Here is an 18,215-nt window from a genome sequence, read left to right as displayed (position 1 = left end):
AGGAATCTCAAGGTAAGACGAGGCTAGACTGAGAGAGACTAAATGCTGGTAGAAGAAGTTAGTAGTCAAGAAAGCACTGTGTAGTTTTGTAAGCATTAAAAGAAAATTCCCAATACTCAAATACCTAGGGTGCCCCAAGTCTGATCACCATCTCATCAGATATTTTAACATGTATTGGAAATTTTTTTCCTATGACTTAAAATTGCATAATAAAACTCAAGGTGAACATTAGATTTTTAACAATTAATCACGTTAGGGCTTACTTGCCTACACGGTACCTCAGATACTCCTATCAGGTAATGGATACTTACATTGCTGGTCACTTTTAAAAGGAATCGGGTTCTGGTGGTACCTTAAAGTGACTCTCGCAAAGCTGTGAGTCCTTCTATATTTTGGCTACCTGCCTCCCATCTTGCCAGTCTTATTTCCATATCCAAATGCATCCTTCTATGTTCTAGCCAAATAGCTCCCGCACTTGCCCTGTGGCTTCACATCACTCAGTCTTGGCTCCTACTGATTGATGACTCTTTCATCCCCCATATCCCAGTTTCTTCCTGTCCAAATCTTCCCCATCCTTCAAGGCCCAGCTGAAAAAAAAGAAGCTGGAAGCTGTTCTTCTCTTTGATCTCCCACTGCACCTTTGTGTTACCTCTGTGCGCCACTCCCAGCTTTATGGCTTGCATCACAGGTTAGTGTGCATGCACCCGCCCTATTCCTTCTGGCCGCCTGGAAGCTCACTGAGGGCTGAAGTCTCTCGTTCTCCCTTCAGCACCTAGGACAGTGCCTGGCTAACCGGTCCTGCACAAAGTAGTAGTTTATTGAATTTTATTATTAATTTAAACCTCAATTGTGGTTTAATCCTTCAAGAGAAGGATTGCTGCCATCCTGACCCTGGTGTGGAATTCTAGATTCCCAGATGAGTAAGGCAATAGAGTCAGTCAGGACAAAAAATAGTTTTTGTGGGAAAACCGTCTCTGATTTTTGTTAAATGCTTTCAAATGCTTGATGGGAAGCCTGTTATACCTTTCCAGCATTTTACCTGAAAGAGGTTTTCTCAGTCTTTTAGATGTATACCATAAAATGAATTTTGTATTTTTTAGGTTTTTTTGTTGTTGTTTACTGAAAGAAATGTTCATTATATTCTTTTAGGCAGACATTCCTTATGGCAAATACTTCCAAATCCCTGACACAAAGGCCTTTTTTTTTCCTGCTGCACGGTCTGTCTTTATGGAACTGAACAAAGTTCTTATGGTGAAGCAGGGATTAGATAAAGGCAGTGCCACCCTGGAAACGTGCAAAGTAGTTTTTTCTAAAAGGACACACTTTAAAGCAAAATTCGCTAAAACTCAACTACAAATAGAGTCAAGGACAGGAAGGTGGAGGAACTGAACATTCTAAATTATAGTGCATGCTTAAAACTTCAGTTTTATTATTGTTAAGTATATGTTAAGATATAAATTGGTTAAATTAACATAAAAGGGGAAAGTGAGCGAGGTCAGGGGAAATTTTAGTCCACAATAGATCTTGCTGCCTAGAATTCTAAGTTATCTTATGCATTTAAAAATTTCCCTAATTTGAGAATAATAGTACAGAACATGTCAACATACTTTCCTCTATTTTTCAAATCTATTGGAATAAACATGTAGTTTTCCCAAAAAACTTTCAGAGTCAAGTATACTGAGCCTGAAGTATCACTCTTGCATACAGAGATAGAACTAAAATAATGCATTTGGTTTGTTTTGTCACATATCAAGACCCAGTTTAGTAAAGTATATCAAATATTCATGCCAGCTGACCATGGCTCCATTGAAGGAGAAGATGGGTGCTGAGAAGGGGCAAGTGGGTGTCACTTTTATATGCAAAGCTGCCTTTTTTTTTTTTTTTTTTTTTTTTTTTGCGAGACTTGGCAATCAGAAGCCAGTCCACAAGACCTCACTGGCAGTTATAACAAAGACATGACTGGGAAGGGTGGCTTAGCCCCACACTAACCCCCAAGCTCCTTCCCACACAACAGCAACTTTTACAAAAGCAGCAGAAGTAGAGCCACAAGGAAGCCTTTCCATTGACTGAGGAGAGATTTAGCAACCTAAGCAATCATGTAGGAAGGGCAGAACTGGGTAGAGCCTCCTGGATCTCCGGCACCATCAGGTTTGGTTGCCATCTGCCCACAAACCTCCACACCACCCCAGGGCTCAGGAAAGGGGAGATTTGACACGATTGCCACAGCACCAGAGTATGGACAGGGGCAGGTCCAGGCCAGCTGGGTGTCCTTGAGAGCAGAGCCGGGTTTAGCCCCCAGCTTCCAGTGTGTTTGCAAAAGAGAGGGCATCACAGAGCCCCTTGGTGGGCTGGCTGGTGCATTAAAGCATGGAGGGCACCTCCTGACCCTGAGGATGTAGGGTTTCTGGTGGCCCAGACGCCTCCCTCTAGCAGCCTCCTCAGTTCGGGTTAGGACCCAGCATGCAGAGCCCTCTTACCCGCATGCTGTGGCGCTTGAAGACATTGTGTCGATGGAGAGGTGGGGTGTGCAGCGAGTTTACAGGAGATGGATACTCCATAGGGCTGGTGAGCGTAGGTGAGCTGGCACACAGACCCTCAGGGACCTATTCAGGAGAAGCAAAGAAGCACCAGGCACAGGGACAAGGCAAGAAGGTGGACTATTAGCTGCTACAAACATGAGCACAGAGAAACATTAATGGACACCATTGGAGAAATAGGACTTGCTCTTCAGGAGCTAATAAAGAATGTGGTGTAGGCATTTCGTTGGTCTTGTGACAGGACAACACACGTGGCTCTTGCCTAGCGTCTGCACCACCGCTGTGGCCTCTTTTTCATCTAGCATCCAACCACCATGATGCTCTGCATACCATGGGGTCCACCTATGTTACTGATCTACTGAGTCCATGTCTCTGCCTTTAGGACTCTTCAGAAAAGAGCTCTGTTTCATAGTCATGTTGCAAACTGAGAGATATGATTAGCCCACAGAAATGTGTGTGCGTGTGTGTGTGTGTGTTTAATCATTATTTTAAACATCACACAAAAAGGTATGATGCTTTTTAGGAATATTGCTTCTGTCTTCTGCATCAAGATTTTTTTTTCTTTACAGGACAAAAATGTATCTGCTAGTTCTTGGTTAGCCTTGTTTTGGTACTGGACCATTTCCTTGAGAAATATAGGACCATGGGACAGCACATTTCTGTAAGGAGTACCAGGTAAATAGATATTGTTTCCATTGGTTGAGATGCTCCATTGTTGAGCAGTGACTCTGAGCTGAGGGATGTAAGAGAAGAAAAGAGATGGGCCTTGGCTCCCTATGACTCAGATGCAGGACTGAGACACAAGACAGACATTCTCAGACAGGGACCAACAGCTTGGGAAGATCTCATGTTTGGTGATGATGGAGGTGTGAGGAAAGCTCAGATGGAGACTGATTCTGCCCACCTGGGTTCTGCTCAGGGCCTCCGAGGGGAGCCCCAGGGAACAACTCCATTCCCTGGGGAATACCAACTGTCCCCAACTGCCTGAAATTCCTTCTCAGAAAGCTTTCTTCAGGGTAGGGGGCCGAAGAGGCCTTCAGCATAGAGAGGTAGCTGTAGGCAGGCACACAGAGCAACAAACACTATGGACAGAGGTAAGTCTTAGCTGAGGACAGCCTGGTAGAATTGCATTTTGATATCTGGCACTCTGAGTTCAACTTCTCTCGTGGGTACCAAAGAAGAGTCAGTGCAGGCCATCTCCTAATAACCCAAGCAGGTAACGGCTACTCCTCAAAGGCACAAGAATGGAATTTCAGGATGGCTTGAGATAAGAAATGGCCCCAAACTTTCCCGGCCCTCTGGTTTCATGTTTACCTGGAACTGCAGCTTGGGAGCCAGAAGGTTGGTTTGTGGAGGGGGTCTATACTTGGGCCGGCTGGGCTGGAGAGAAATCACAAAGATGAGTCAGTCCATGGCTCTCTCCCTGAGTGACCATGCTCATCAAAGGGAATACTAGATTGGACACAGGTCAGGCTTATTCAGAATGAAGGAGACATGAGGGGCAAAATTATCATTAAAACCATTTGCATTCACTTATTGAGCACACACTATATGCTGAGTGATAAGAAGGTACAAAGAAACCAGTCTTCCTGTCCTCCTGGGGGCCATCACTAATTGAAGGGTTTACCAATCTCTGTTGTGTAGCTTCTTTAGATATGGGAATACCTGTCAAATCAGCTATCAAAAGCCACATACTTTCAGAGGTAACAAGTCAGCGAGGCCTCATGGCCTTGCAGGGGCTTCATGGAAGAAATGAATACTGAGCTGGGCCCTGACTGAGGGAAGGGGCAGGGCATGCCAGGCAAGGGGGACAGTGAGAAAAGGTCCTGGACCAGATAGGACTTTGTTATGGACTGAATGTTTGTGTCCCCCACCCCCAGATTCATATATTGAAGCCCCAACTCTTAGTGTGATGGCATTTGGAGTTAGGACCTTTGCAACATAATTAGGGTTAGATGAGGTCATAAGAGTTGGGGCTCTTGGTCCCTCTGCTGTGTGAAGGCACAGTGAGAAGGTGGCCACCTGTAAGTCAAGAAGAGAGTGCTCACCACACAATGAATCTGCCATCACCTTGATCTTGGACTTCCCAGCCTCCATACTCAGTCTACTGTATTTTGTTATGGAAGCTTGAGCTGACTAATATAGGCATGGTCCCTCAAAACCCACCCACCTAATGGCATGGCAAGCAGGGCACTGGATTCTGAGCCTAGAGATACCATGTAGGGCATGTACATGGAAACTGAACATAAGGAATTAAGGGACATTCCCCATTCATGTGCCCTCAGGGACATCTAATTTGTCCCTGAAAAACACCAGAAAGAAAAGTGCTCCAGCCCCGCAAGGGCAGAGTTTACAGGGTGGTTCCCTGTCCTAGCTTCTCTCTGAGAGGTCTGCTGTCTTGGGTCTCATATCAAACCAGCCAGGGGACCCATGTGATGGGTGCTGAGTTCAGTGCTGATGGACAGTTGGGTTGAGGGCCAAGAGGACTATTGGAGTACATCCTGCTTATGCTGGAGGAAAAGGGAGGATGGTACATAGGCCAAGATGGGCTAGATGGGGACACAGTTCTGCTTGATTTACAGGATCCATGAGACCAGGGCTTTGTTTACCTTGGGTGGGGGTTCCTGGTAGGCTGTGGGCTCCAAGATTTTGGGAGGTCGGTAACGAGCATTCCTTTCCTGCTCTATAGCGATGTCCTTCTCCATCTGATAAATGTCACTGCCAAGGAATCAGGTCAGATAAAGAAAGAGGAATAAAGTTAAAGATGCTCCTGGGACCTCTTCTCTGCCTTCCTTAGAAGCCCGGAGAGGCCCAAAGAAGGACCACTGGATCCCATTTCTGTTTCCTCTGCAGAGTGGCCAGGGAAGACCCCTCTGAGAAGGCTGGAAGATGGATGTGAGGCTGCTCCCCCAACAGTGAAGTTGGGAAAATCACGTGAATGGATCTATGGTGGGGAAAAAGTCCTTGGAGAGCCAGTCCAACAGGGTAGTGCAAGCATGTCTCCCACCCACCTCCCCCTGCATCTTGCCTTCCTGTGCTTATTATTGGCACCAACCCCCTATGTAGATTTCTGATATCCCAGCCAACTTCATAACCAAGGCCCGTGTTCTATATCTCCTATATCTCCTATTTTTCATTAAATCACCCATCAACACATTCCTGGTATATATTAATGAGAAATGGCTATGTATTCATTCCTGGGTTAGCTATGCGCATGCTTCTTGCCTTTCTTACCCAATCTGGTGGTTCCCAACTTGAGAGTCACAGACCCTAGAGGACTCTGGAGTGATTACAGGGAGTCCATGAATCCACATGTTCATATGTATACCAAGTATTATGTGCTACTGAATATACACTATTTGGTTTTGTATTTTCAAGTGTACAAGCATTATGTTATATATTATATTAAAAATTCATTATATAGCTTAATACATTTTGCCAATCAATAAATTCTGAAAATATAACTATTGTTACAGGAAGGAATTTTCAAAGTTTGACATTAAATGGGCTCTTCTTTCCGCCCCCCCTCCCCCAATTAGGAAACACTCATCAAATCCTTTCTTAACTCTAATGGAGGACTCCCAGGCTATAGCTTGAGCAGGGGCGGCGGGGGAGGGGGGGATATCCTGGGGTCCTTGGGGTCTTCAGATATCCTTCCAATTATACCAGAAAGCCTGCTTCTAACTCCATCCATGGAGGAGGCTGGACTTGTTCCTCTAATAGGGCATGCCTCTCAGCCCATGGAGAAGCACCTGTCGTAGCTTCCCGTGGTTCTCAAGCCCCCAGGGTGAATTAAGACACCCCCCCCCCCCACCCTCATCACCCCAGAGCTTTGGCCCTTTCAAATTACATCTTTCAAATACTTTTCCTGGAACACTTTGGCTTCTCTAATTTGACCAAAGAGATGAATCTAAAATTAATCAGGAGTGTCAACGAAGGGAAAGACAGGTACAGAGAGGTCTTTTAAGCTGAAGGCCTTGCAGACTGTGTTGGAATGCCCTGCAGACAAATTCAGTGTCATTCCCACTGCCTTAGCTTGGGCAGTTCCAGCATGCCCCTTGGGGTAACTCCCCAAAAAGTAGTTTCCAGGAACTATTTTCTTTCTCTAAAAAATGCCAATGTGTTGACTGCAGTGTTTAAAGTCATGGTGTTTTTAATGTTAATGAAACACTAGATTCCCTAATGCAGGGGCCAGGAAGCTATTGCCCACAGGCCAAATCCAGCCCCCTCACCTATTTTTGAATGGCCCCAAACTAAGAATGGTTTTACATTTTTAAACGATTGAAAAAAATAAAAAGAAGAAATTTCATGACATGTGAAAATTATATAAAAATTCAAATTTCAGTTCCCCCAAGTAGTCTTACTGAAATCCAGCTACACTCGTTTATTTATGTATTGTCTATGGCTGCTTTTGAGCTATAATGGCAGAGTTGAGTAGTTGTAACAGAGACCATATGGCTTGCACAGTCCACAATATTTACTATCTGGCTGTTTACAGAAAAAGTTTGCTGACCCCTGCCCTAAAGAATGCCAAAAAAAAAGTCAGACCACCCAGGGAGGAGTTGTTGGCAGGGAGGCCACCAAGAAAACAGGGAGACCCTCTAAAATGTACTCTGATAGCACCCTTCACCAGGGACCTCCCAGTACCCAGAGAGTAATGGCTCTTGGGTGAAAGATCAGACCTCCAGGCTGTCAATGCTCCATTTAGAAGGGAGAGGTGACCCATGGGTCACTGTCTTAACAGTCAAAAATCAATCACTGCCTTCTCTACTATCTGGGAGGAACAATCAAATGCAGAGGAGAGGCACCAGGTGCTGCTGGGGGTGTGGGTCGCATGCCCGAGCTGGGCCTCCTGTAGGGCACACCCCATGTCTTTGTAAAGAGCACAGGTATGTCAGTGAAAGTCTGGTTCAGACTTTGGGTTCTAACCTAAAAAATATTTTTGGAGCACTTACTAGGAGCTTGAGGTTGAGACATATCGAGATGGTGAGGCTTACCCAGGCTCACTGTGTCTGATGGTGAACTCAGTTTCCCTCCCCTGGCCTCTGGCAAGCTGCTGAGTGTCTGTAACATGTACTGCACCATGCTTCTGCTGGGAGCACCAGTCATTTCCACTTGGATGCGTGACTCCATGTTGGTCAGAGGGGAGGTACTGGTGGCAAGTCCCAGCCCCACCCGCCACTGCCACTGAACCTGAATTCTCTCATCTGTAAGGTGGCCAACTGCATGTTGTTTAAGGAAATACATTGTAAGAAGGGCTCTAGAGGAGACTGGCTCTCTGGGGGCCCTGTGCCTGCAGCCCCCCACCCCTGCTCCATGGTCACCTGAGGTTGCACACGAGCTCAGTGAAGCGGGGCCTCTCACTGGGGTCGTAGTCCCAGCAGCGAGTCATGAGGGTGTAGAGAACAGGTGGGCAGAGGTCGGGCTTGGGTAGCCGGTCCCCCTTCTCGAGCACCCCGATGACGTCCTTGTTCTCCAGCCAGAAGAAGGGCTGCTTGCCAAAGCTCAGGATCTCCCACATGCATACAGCTGAGGGCAGGAGGAGAGGGCTCAGGACCTGCTCTGGGGAGGACTCATGCGTGAAGAGGCCAGTGCACCCTCCTCAGGGAAAACTGGCAATCAGACCTCCCGTGTTCCCTAGCTTCCCCCTCTAGCATCCCTGGGGGCTCACCGTGGTGGTCCATGGAGGGACCAATCACCTGCATCTGCAAGTGAACTAGGGCTCGCCTCCCTACACCCCGTTCTCATGAAGCTACTAGGTTTTGTGGGGCCAGGAGGAAGGGCAGTCAAAGGCATGTCATTGGGACTCCACCAGTCCTTCTCATAGGAGGGAGTGAAGCTTCTATGTGAAAGCTGGTGTTTGAAGCCTAGCACCAACACTTGCTGCCTACACGATCATGGGCAAGCCCCTAGCCTGCTGAGCCTCAGTTTCCTTATCTGGAAAATGGGAATAATAATAATGAGATTTATTGGGCTGGCTGTGGAGAACTAAGAGGGAAAATCTATGTGGCTGTGTGCTCTCTAAGGGTCTGTCCATCTATCACCTGGTCTTGTTCTTACCTCTCCCTTTTCCTCCTTCTCAGAACAAACCTCAGAGTTTGGCTTTGAGGATGCCCTCCAGAGCGTCCCCACATCAGTCCCCGGGGCTGGTTGGTGGAGTGCATGCTCCCCTCGAGCCTTTTTCGGGAAGATGAGCCAATACTGCCCAGGCAGGCCCTTAGCCCATGTTGCCTCCAACCCACCACTAGTGGTGGGACTTCTGAGACTTCTCAGGGGCCACAGCAACAGAGAACGCTTGCAACCCAGGGGTGGGGGTCCCAACCCCTGCCCCCGGCACCCCCTCATAGCCTGGTCATGGAGGGGAGAATCAGAACCCTTTCCCACACTCTGCTGAAACTCCACTCACCAAACATCCAGACGTCACTGGCTGTCGTAAAGCGGCGGAAATTGATGGACTCAGGGGACATCCACTTGATCGGGAGACGAGTCACAGAGGCTTTGGGTGGGCAAAGAGGTTTAACAGGGATTATTTAGGGAAGAAAGAGCCAGAATTATCCGGAAATACAGCCTATTCTCCAGAGACCCTTGGCCTGCCTGGGCTTGACCAACTGTAGTCTCTTTCTTTCTTTCTCTTTTTTTTTCTTTTTTCTTTTTCTTCTCTTCCCTTTCCTTTCCTTTCCTTTTTTACCCTTTTCTTTCTTTCTTTCTTTCTTTCTTTCTTTCTTTCTTTCTTTCTTTCTTTCTTTCTTGTCTTTTTCTTTTCTTTTCTTTTCTTTTCTTTTCTTTTCTTTTCTTTTCTTTTCTTTTCTTTTTACTTTTCTCTTCTTTTATTTTGGCTGCAGAGACCTCTCCAGGGACAAAGCAGAGGCCAAACTCCCCTCACCTTTGTAATATTCCTCATCCTCAATGTACCGGGAAAGGCCAAAGTCCCCCAGCTTCACACACTCAGGGGAGGCCACCAGGATGTTTCGCACGGCGATGTCCCTGGGAGAGAAGTGTGAAGGTTCAGAATGTTTCAGAGAGACAGAGACAGACAGATGGGCAGACAGAGAGATAAAGGGGAAGAGTGCTGGCCACAATCCCAGCCTCCGGAGCAGAACAGGGCCACTTCTATGGGTCAGCCCTTCCCTGACCCACTGAGTTGACTTGCTGAAGCCCTACTCGGGCGGGAGGCTAGACTGGCCCTCAGGTCCCGCCACACACAAAGCCCTCCACCATCTCCCTGTTGAGCTTTCTCTCCCATCACCCCTTCTCACATGGCTCCAGTGTGAAGCTTATTTCAGGTCCCAGGACTTGCTCCACACGCTTGCCCTGTTGGCTATATCCTGCCCCCTGCCAGGGAGGGAGTCACCCTGCTGGTTCTTCAAGCAACTTTCCTGATCACAATTATTCTCCCATTTCTGCAACTCCATAGGACTGTTGGCTTTTGTCATGGCAGAAAGCAACAGCTTGCAAATACCCTTCACGGAGCACGAGGACAGCCAAGACCACCCAAATGCTTTACACATTTACACAACACTCTGTGTTGTGACATGAAGACCCGCAGGCCTCCCTGGCACAGAGGGGGAGACAGGGGCACAGAGAGTGGAAGGAGCTGGCCCAGTAGGTTCCCTGTGCGAAAAGGGGTCAGCCCAGGCAGCCTAACCCCAGAGCTGAGCTCTCACTCCTCCCCAGGGAGAACCCACTGACTCAGTTTACCTCATGTTCCTGGCATCATTTCTAACCCCAAATCGGCTTGTCTGCTTGCTCCTCACAGGCAGGCTCTGTTCCCTACCATTTGTCTTTATTACTGTAAAGCTGATTCCAAAGCATGATGACTTCACCCAAACAAACAAAGGAAACAAATCATTACCCCACCACCTGCACCCCATGACTATTTACATCTCGAATTTTCCCCTCATGCTATGAGGTAAGCTCCACAAGGAAAGGGATTTTTGTCGGTTTTAATTACGACTTCATCCCAGAGCCGAGGACGGCGCCTGCAAGCACAGGGTAGAAGTTCCACATGTGTTGAATGAGTGAATGGAATGAATGAATGAATGAATGAACGTTTATATCCCCACACATTGCTTTGCACAGTAACACCCACAGGGCCACGTATCCCACGTTCATGGTGTGGGATTGAAGAATTCACCTGCTCGCCCCAATGCTTTGAGAGCACCCCCCTTTGTCTCCTCCAGGGGATCATATCCCTCCTGGCTGGGACCTTCTTTTCAGGGAATAGGAACAAAGCTGGGTGGAGAAAGGGCCACTCCACAGCCAGAGGGAGACTAGGACTTGGCAGCTCAGGGGTTCTGGGGACCAGTGCGGGGCCAGCTGCTTGGGCTGGGGAGGGCCCAGACCTCAGGATCTTCCAGACACTGCCCAAGTCCTGTCCCCTGCCCGGGCCATGTGTCACCAAGCAGGTGAGCCTGAGGAAAGCAAGCTCCATGCAAGTGGGGAAGCGATTTCTTAGAACCCACAGGGAAGTGGGCTAGATGCCCTGAGTTACAATCAGATGCCCAGCACTTTAGACTACTCTTAATAGCAACGCTGTGAGACACATATCGCCATTTCACTTTGCAGATGAGGCAATGGGTTCCCAGAAGATGCTCACGTTGTCCCATTGAGCAGGACCAAAGCTGGGCTTTCAATCTCTGTCTCTGTGACTCTGAAGTCCTGCATTACCCCAGCCTCCCTGGGTCATACGAAAGAGACCAGCTTCCTCCCAAAGCCCACCTGTGGACACAGTTGATGCTCTCCAGATAGGCCATGGCCTTGCAAACCTGCAAGGAGTACAAGACGAGAGTGAGCACCTTCAGGGAGTTCTTGTTTCGCTCTAGGTAGTGGCCCAGCTGTAGGAAGAGGGAAAGTGCTGTCAAGACCTCGGCAGGTAGCCTCCAAGCTCTTCCCAGGCAAACCTAGGTTGCTAAGATGTTCCAGAAACTTCCTCTACAAACGATCTCTGGGTTGTTTCAGCTGAATACAGAGGGCAGCAGCTGGGAGCTTAGGGCCCGTGTTCTAAATGCATCCCACCCACAGGCCCTGCTCAACTGTGGCCCAGCTGTCACCACAGGGTTCCACTTCCCCCACCTGCAGCTCACCTCACCATAGGGATACAATTCCATGATAATCCAGGTGGGTTCCTCTTCAATGATACCGATCAGCTTCACAATATGAGGGTGGTCAAGATTCTTCATGATCACTGAAATTGGGGGCGAGAGGGAGGGGCCAGAGGCGTGCTAAGGTCCAATATGAGAAACACACTGTGCTGTCCCAACTGGGAGAAACAGGGAGTGAGACCCCTCCTCCCAATGGAGGTCCCTGCACTGTTCATACCCTCCCCATCCCAGCTTCCAGGCCCCTCTCCCATCCTGCAGGTCTGTGTGGTCCCAGGGGTCTTTTCTCATGCACAGGGCTGTGTCACTCTCGAGGGCACACCCACCTGCCTCACTCAAGAACTTCTCCTTGTTGTCCAGAGTGCAGTCTTTCTTGCAGGTTTTTACAGCTACGTTGATTTTCTCCCCTTTCTGCAATGAAATTCTGTTCAGAGTTGCCCCTGCCCCCCCACTTCTGGGCCGGCCCAGTGCTCAGAAGAAAGTGTCCCCTTCCTGGCATTGCCATGGTCGTCCCGCAAGCTTGATTGACAGCCGAGGGAAGACAGACAGCATCTGGGCCTCTGGGGCTCTGCAAGGCACAGTCCTCCCCTTCCTACTTCTCCCCCCACCCCCACTCCTCTCTCCACTCCTCTCTCCACTCCTGACTTCCTCGCTTCTTGACCAGGGTATGTCAGGACCAGAGAGAACCTTTGAGACCCGAGCCTCTGGCTGTCTAGATAAGGACACTGAGGCTAAGGGCCTGTGCTCTGCTCCACGTCAGTAGTGGTCGAGTGTAGATCGCATGCAAAGCCTCTTTCTCTCTCTTTGTTGTTGGCTTTTACATTTCTGCTTCCTCTTTTCCTTGGCCCCACTCTCTTCAGGGCTCCGCCCCACTGGCAGCCTCAAGACTAGCCCCTCCCTCAGCTCCTGCTCTTTCTCTTCTCAGAGCTGAGTTTTCTCACGCCTCCCCATGTTCTTGCTTGCCAAGGTTCGCCCAACCCTTCACCAGGTCCTGCCTCCATTTTGCTCCCTGGGATTGCTATCCTTCTGGGAAATGACTCTGCATCTAGCACTCCTTGGGGATTTCAGGAATACTGCAAATGCCAAGTGAATGCAGAGCCACACATCATGGTGGCCACTCCAACCTCACAATACGTGACCTCCCCTTTGTCCTATGGAAAAGTGGGAAGGGAATGTCAGTGAAGAGTCTGGAACTTACATGATTTGTGTAGACACCTTCGTAGACCTCCCCAAAAAAGCCTTCACCAAGAATCCGATTCAGGACTACATCATCCCGTGTGACGCCATACTGTGGGCCTGGGCAGATGGAAAGAACAGATGGTCTCAGGTCACAGAAACCGCTGGTGCCCCTGGGAATCTGAATATTTGCAGGCCCCAAGGCCAGGCTCTGCTCCGTTTCCACCCAGGCATTGCCAGACCCCTCAACAACATCTCAGCTAAGATCCAGTGGTTGGCCTGGGTAAGGAGTTTTAGAAGGCTCCATCATCTCTGACCTGGGGAAAAGCCATCATCACCCTGTTCCCTCTGCAGGCCAGGTCCCATGTCCACACTCTTAGGATCCCCACACACATCACAGGCACGCAAAAGGTCAATAGTGTGGGAATAAAACAATAATCTCAGCTTTCAAATCCAAGGTGTTTCACTCAGGTTTGTCTCTGTCTGAAGCACACATGGGAGAAGATGCAGGAAGGAAAGAAAGTCCCCTGTGGTGTCCCCACAATGTCACTTCATAGGACCCTGGCTGTGGCCATTGTGGTAGGGTCAGAGATCTACCTCCAGGCCTTCGCAGGGTCTCATCGGGAATCTCTGCATAGATGTCTGATTCTGGAATGACAGAAAGAGAACATCCTACGGGTAAGATACCCTCAGCAGGCACCGCCAGGAATCAGGCGTGTGGCTCCCACATGCAGGCCAGCAAAACCAAGGCTGATATCCCTGGGAGGGGAGGGGAGCCAGGCAAGAACTGGGGCTTCTGTCCCAGGTTTCGGCATGGCCACAGAACCTAGGGCACCTTGACTTGAATCCCTGCTCACTGCTGCCAGATTGCATCATTTAAAGCAAGTTAGTTAGTCTCCCTTAATCTCAGTTTTTCTTTCTGTGAAATGAATGTTTCTGGGGAATGCCATAAAGATCAATAAAATAATACTTATTATATATTTAACAAGGTTAGGGACTGGATGTTTGTATCTCCCCCACCCATTCCTGTGTTGAAGTCCTGACCGCCAGTGTGAAGGTATTTGGAGGTGGGGCTTATGGGGGTGACTAGGTTGAGATGAGGTCAGGAGTGTGGCACCCCCATGGTGAGATTACTTCTCCGATAAGAAGAAGAGAGACTAGAGCTCTCCATTTATCCACTATATGGGGACACGGAGAAGGTGGCCGTCCACATGCCGGGAAGACAGTTCTCACCAGGACCTAGCCCTGCTACCACCTTGATCTTAGACTTCCGGTCTCCAGAACTGTGAGAAACACATGTCTGCTGGGAAGGCCCCCAGGCTGTGGTGTTTAGTATGACAGCCCAAGCCAAGACAAACACGGTGCCACGTACTAACTGTTGAATACATGTTAGCTATTGGGATTCATGACATTTGAAGCCATCATTGAGAAGTCATAGGGGAAGTCTGCTTTCCTGGAGCTTGGAGGGAATCTTTGACAATGTCACAAGAGCAGGTGGAAGGGAGGCTCTGGCACAGGAGGACAATGGCAGACGGGCGGCTTACCTATGCTGCAGCTCTCTGAGAGATGGGGCCGCTGCGCCTCCAGGTTTCTGTAGGAGGTGATGAGAGGGCAGGAGCCTGGTGAACTCAGAGCCTGGCAACGAGCCCCCGGAAAGCCCACCCTCTCCCGCCCACCCCTCATAGAGGCCAGCCCCACTGTGCCCCCTGCCTGCCTGCAGGAGCAGGCTGTCCTGATGACACCAGGCTGGGAGCATGGCCCAGGCTGCTGGAGGACAGCAGCAATTCTCCCTATGATGCCGGTAGCATTAGGACACCGGACTACCCCAGCAAGAACTTACAGAGTGAAGTTTACTGGCGAGAAATCGCCACTTGTGGTGTGCTGGGGTTCCAGTGTTCTCCCCTGGGTCCTGGAAACCAGAAACCATGGGTGGGGGCTCCCTATTTGTTCTGCCTTCTCCCAGGAAGACACAGGCTGAGTGCAAGGCTTGTTCACTGCCTTTCTGTTATACTCACAGTACGGGGATCTGGGGCAGGCTGTTCCGCTTCTCACCATCTGGGGAAAGGGCAGAAAGAGGGGGCGCTGGAGCCAGGGACACAGGGTCCTACCTAGATGGATGGCTGACCTCACTGCTCCTATGAGCCAACACAAGGGAGACCCCTTCCTGCCATTCTGTATCTTCTGAGAGTCAGAACGGAAGCTAAGTAGGCCTTTGGCCTGAATTAGAACACTCTTAGTAGAAGAAATTCTCAGCCTTCCTTCTGCCACCACCCACGTGTTCCAGCTCGGACCCCTGCTTCCGATCCCAAAATAGACACATCTTCACAGGAGGGACAAGTCATGTTCCAGCACTAGCTTTGATCTTCCTGGGGCCACAAACATCTCTGCTCCTGATGCCAGCTCCTCAAGCTGCTTTTGGCCAGGGCCTGCAGCTAAGGACCCAGGACGGTCCACAGGGGATATCCAGGAGGGTTGGGTGAGCACCTCCTCACACTTCCAAAGCCTCTTTGTTCATATACTGGTCAATGGCTTAGCTTCTCTCGCTCTGCCACTGGGGGCTTGTGCCACATCTGCCCATTGGGCCAGTTTGCCTTTAAATGGAAACTCACCTTTCTTGGGATGAATGATGAGAGAGCCTTTGTGCTCCCCTTGAAGCCGGCAGTAACCATCCACCAGGTCAGCCATGTTCTCGGCCTCTGCCAGAGAGGAGGTTTTGATGGACAAAGACTGCAGAGAAGAGACCAGCCAAGTATGAGACCTGAGACCCTTGGCTAGAGTCTGCCCCACAGGAATGGAGAAGAAACCACACACTCAGAAGGAGCAGACAATGCCACCCTTCCTTCCCCTGCCCGGAGTCCCTCAGCACCTCTGCCAGGGATTGCATTCCCCACATCCACCAGGGGGCGCTCCTGCCACCCCTCCCCACTGGCAACATTAAACCCTGGGAAGGCCAGTTTTGCTAGGACTTATTTTGGTCTCTAAGTGCGTAGCATAATGTCTTGTACTCAGTAGGTGCTCAATAGGTAAGAGCAGAAACTAGGAGAAGAGGGAGTGGGATAGGGGACAGTCAGATGAAAGGAGAGATAGACAATCTGTTTGCAGTTTGAGTTCTCTCTGATTATTCCACCCGCAAAAAGCCCAGGTTCCCAGAGGTACTTTACTGAGTCATCATTCACTTGTTCAGAGTTAGATCTCTGATTTGTGACTTGATTTCTGGTCACTTCATCCACCCTAAAAACTCCTCCAACTTATTTCTTGACATTTTTAAACAGCTTTGCTTCCTGGTACATCTCCCTTATAATTTTATTGTCAGCCTGGTATAACGTCTGAGCAATGGGTGCAGTTTTCTTAGTGAGATCCCAGAAACCAGGCTGGCCTGGGCAAGAAATCCCAACCTGTAGCTGCATCCCCTTGTTTTAGAGCTTCCAGGTGTCCAGAGACGCTCACCTGGGGGGCACCTTCAATGCCCAACTGTAGTACCGCCTGGCCTTCCTCCAGTGGGAGGCACCTGATGGACTTGATCTGCTTGAATTCAGCTAGGCAGGTGGGCTGTAAGAAAGCAGGGGTCCCTTCAGACCATCCCACTCCTGGGATCAAGCCTTGAAGATTGGTCAGTATGGGGGGGGGGAGGAGCTGCAAGGAGGTCCTGCATGGAGGAGAGACTTGCAAGGAGGTCTCTCCATGGTGTGAAGAGAGAATCAAAGACTATTAAGGCAGAAGGGATCATCTGGTCTAAGCTCCTCACTTTGCAGAAGAGAAGAGGAGTCTAGGGAGCCAGGAGTTGCTCACGGTCATATGCCAAATTGGTGATAGAGCCGGGACTGGACCCAGGTCTTCTGCCTCCCAGGGAATGATTGTCCCATCTTGCCATTGCAAGATCAACTTTTTCATCTAAGCCAGAAGAGCAGTGATAGTGCCCTTCCCTCCTCTCCTCCCCACCACACCACCCTGCCACCCAGGGTGCAGGAGATAGTCATGGGGAAGTAAAGAACTGTCTGCTCCATGTCCCAAACACTCTCTCTACAGCTACTCAAACCAAGGGCCTCTCTGCTCTCAGCAAGGGGCAGGGACGACTGGTAATCAGGACAAGGTAGGAGGCAGCAGAGAGTGGGAGACCGCTCAGCCTAGGGGTGGGTGCAACGTGCCCCAGTCTCTCTCTACCTCTGCATCTTGACTTGTCAGCTGACGGATGCCCTTCGGGCCAATGACCAGGTCCACAGTAATGTTCCATCCTTGCTGGAATAAAAGAGGAGAGAGGACTATTGCTTCAGGTTTGTCTCCCTCATATTTCAGAAAGTTGAAAAACAAAAAGTTCACTAATTTAGACACAGGCCACTCTATCTCCTGTGCCCTCCAGCTCCTTCGATCTCATAACCCTACAGTACAGACTCCCCTCCTCCCTATACCCTGCCTACTCTGCCCACTTCCCAGATTTGTAGCCAAGATTTCAGTTCCCTTCCTCAGGCAAGCAGTTTAACATTAGTTGCATTTTAGGGCATGTCAGCGAGGCCCAGCTGCTCGAGGACCTTTGCTTGTGTGTGTTACTTCGAGCCAACACTCCTCTTCTTGCCCCCAAGTCGGCCTTGTGGGCCCCTTGGGGGCCCCTTTCCCGAGAGGCCTGGAATTTGGGTCAGGGAGAGAATAAAGAGGATGTGTCATTACAATGAGTTCACAGCGATAGGTCTCCTGGTCGATATTGGCAAAGCCCGCGAGGGTGTTGAAGAACTTCATGACGCACTCCTCCTCCCTGAGCGAGGCGTACTGCTGGAAGGTCTGCTGGATCATCTTCCGGAACTGCTTGGGCTGGGGGTGGAGATGGTCAGTGGTGAGCCGGCCCTGCTCCTCCAAGCTCTGATTCCTTCCCTGATCTCACCAAAAGCCTGTCTGCTACTGTAGGGTGGTCCTCAGGCCTTTGCCACGAGAGCAGCAGCCATCTGTTCACTAAACCACATACCTACTATCTCCAGCGAGGCTCACCAGAGCCCTGGGATGGAGGCATGGGAGGTAGCATCCCCAGGCCACAAAGATAATTGGCCTCTGATGTGGAACTGGAGACAGGTTTCCTAATTCCCAGCCACAGAAAGGGCCCACTGGATATTTTTAGTGGTTCTATGTCCAGATGGCCCAAGACACTAGAGATACCCTGGTTTTCCTGAATATCCCCCACCCAATGCCATTGGGCTCTAGTCATAGAGACCAGCACAAAGGGGTTCTCTCTGGGCCCCTTGCCCAGTGGTTTCCTCACCTTTAAGTTCTCCTGCATCTGCTTTGGGAAAAACAGGTCCAGTCCTACTTCTTTCCTGAAAGAAGAGGAGAAAAAGTGGCATTTGACTCCCCCTCACCCCCAACCCAGGACTTCAGACCAATCAGGAAGAGATATGATGGACTGAGGACCAGGAAGATG

At 49.7% G+C, this 18,215-nt stretch overlaps 1 protein-coding gene across 7 annotated transcripts in view; it reads right to left on the bottom strand.

Moving 5' to 3' along the window:
- PTK2B (protein tyrosine kinase 2 beta) overlaps positions 1–18,215 on the bottom strand; it is a 125,445-nt gene that overhangs the window by 9,384 nt on the left and 97,846 nt on the right. For 4 of the 7 annotated variants that reach the window (XM_058720738.1, XM_058720739.1, XM_058720744.1 and 1 more), the window contains exons 7-25: positions 18,057–18,111; positions 17,474–17,614; positions 16,973–17,047; positions 16,259–16,360; positions 15,421–15,538; positions 14,827–14,866; positions 14,652–14,720; positions 14,356–14,402; positions 13,409–13,459; positions 12,834–12,931; positions 11,962–12,046; positions 11,621–11,721; positions 11,256–11,371; positions 9,421–9,521; positions 8,944–9,033; positions 7,862–8,066; positions 5,147–5,255; positions 3,852–3,917; positions 2,478–2,603 (exon numbers count right to left, since the gene is read on the bottom strand). In XM_058720738.1, coding sequence (XP_058576721.1) covers positions 2,478–2,603; positions 3,852–3,917; positions 5,147–5,255; positions 7,862–8,066; positions 8,944–9,033; positions 9,421–9,521; positions 11,256–11,371; positions 11,621–11,721; positions 11,962–12,046; positions 12,834–12,931; positions 13,409–13,459; positions 14,356–14,402; positions 14,652–14,720; positions 14,827–14,866; positions 15,421–15,538; positions 16,259–16,360; positions 16,973–17,047; positions 17,474–17,614; positions 18,057–18,111 — 1,795 coding nt within the window. The remainder of the gene's footprint in view (positions 1–2,477; positions 2,604–3,851; positions 3,918–5,146; positions 5,256–7,861; positions 8,067–8,943; positions 9,034–9,420; positions 9,522–11,255; positions 11,372–11,620; positions 11,722–11,961; positions 12,047–12,833; positions 12,932–13,408; positions 13,460–14,355; positions 14,403–14,651; positions 14,721–14,826; positions 14,867–15,420; positions 15,539–16,258; positions 16,361–16,972; positions 17,048–17,473; positions 17,615–18,056; positions 18,112–18,215) is intronic. The other 3 variants (XM_058720741.1, XM_058720740.1, XM_058720743.1) reach the window with 3 other exon arrangements.

This window comes from Neofelis nebulosa, chromosome 3 (genome assembly GCF_028018385.1).
Source record: "Neofelis nebulosa isolate mNeoNeb1 chromosome 3, mNeoNeb1.pri, whole genome shotgun sequence".
Lineage (NCBI taxonomy): Eukaryota > Metazoa > Chordata > Mammalia > Carnivora > Felidae > Neofelis > Neofelis nebulosa.
This window is presented reverse-complemented; position numbering and strand designations above follow the sequence as displayed.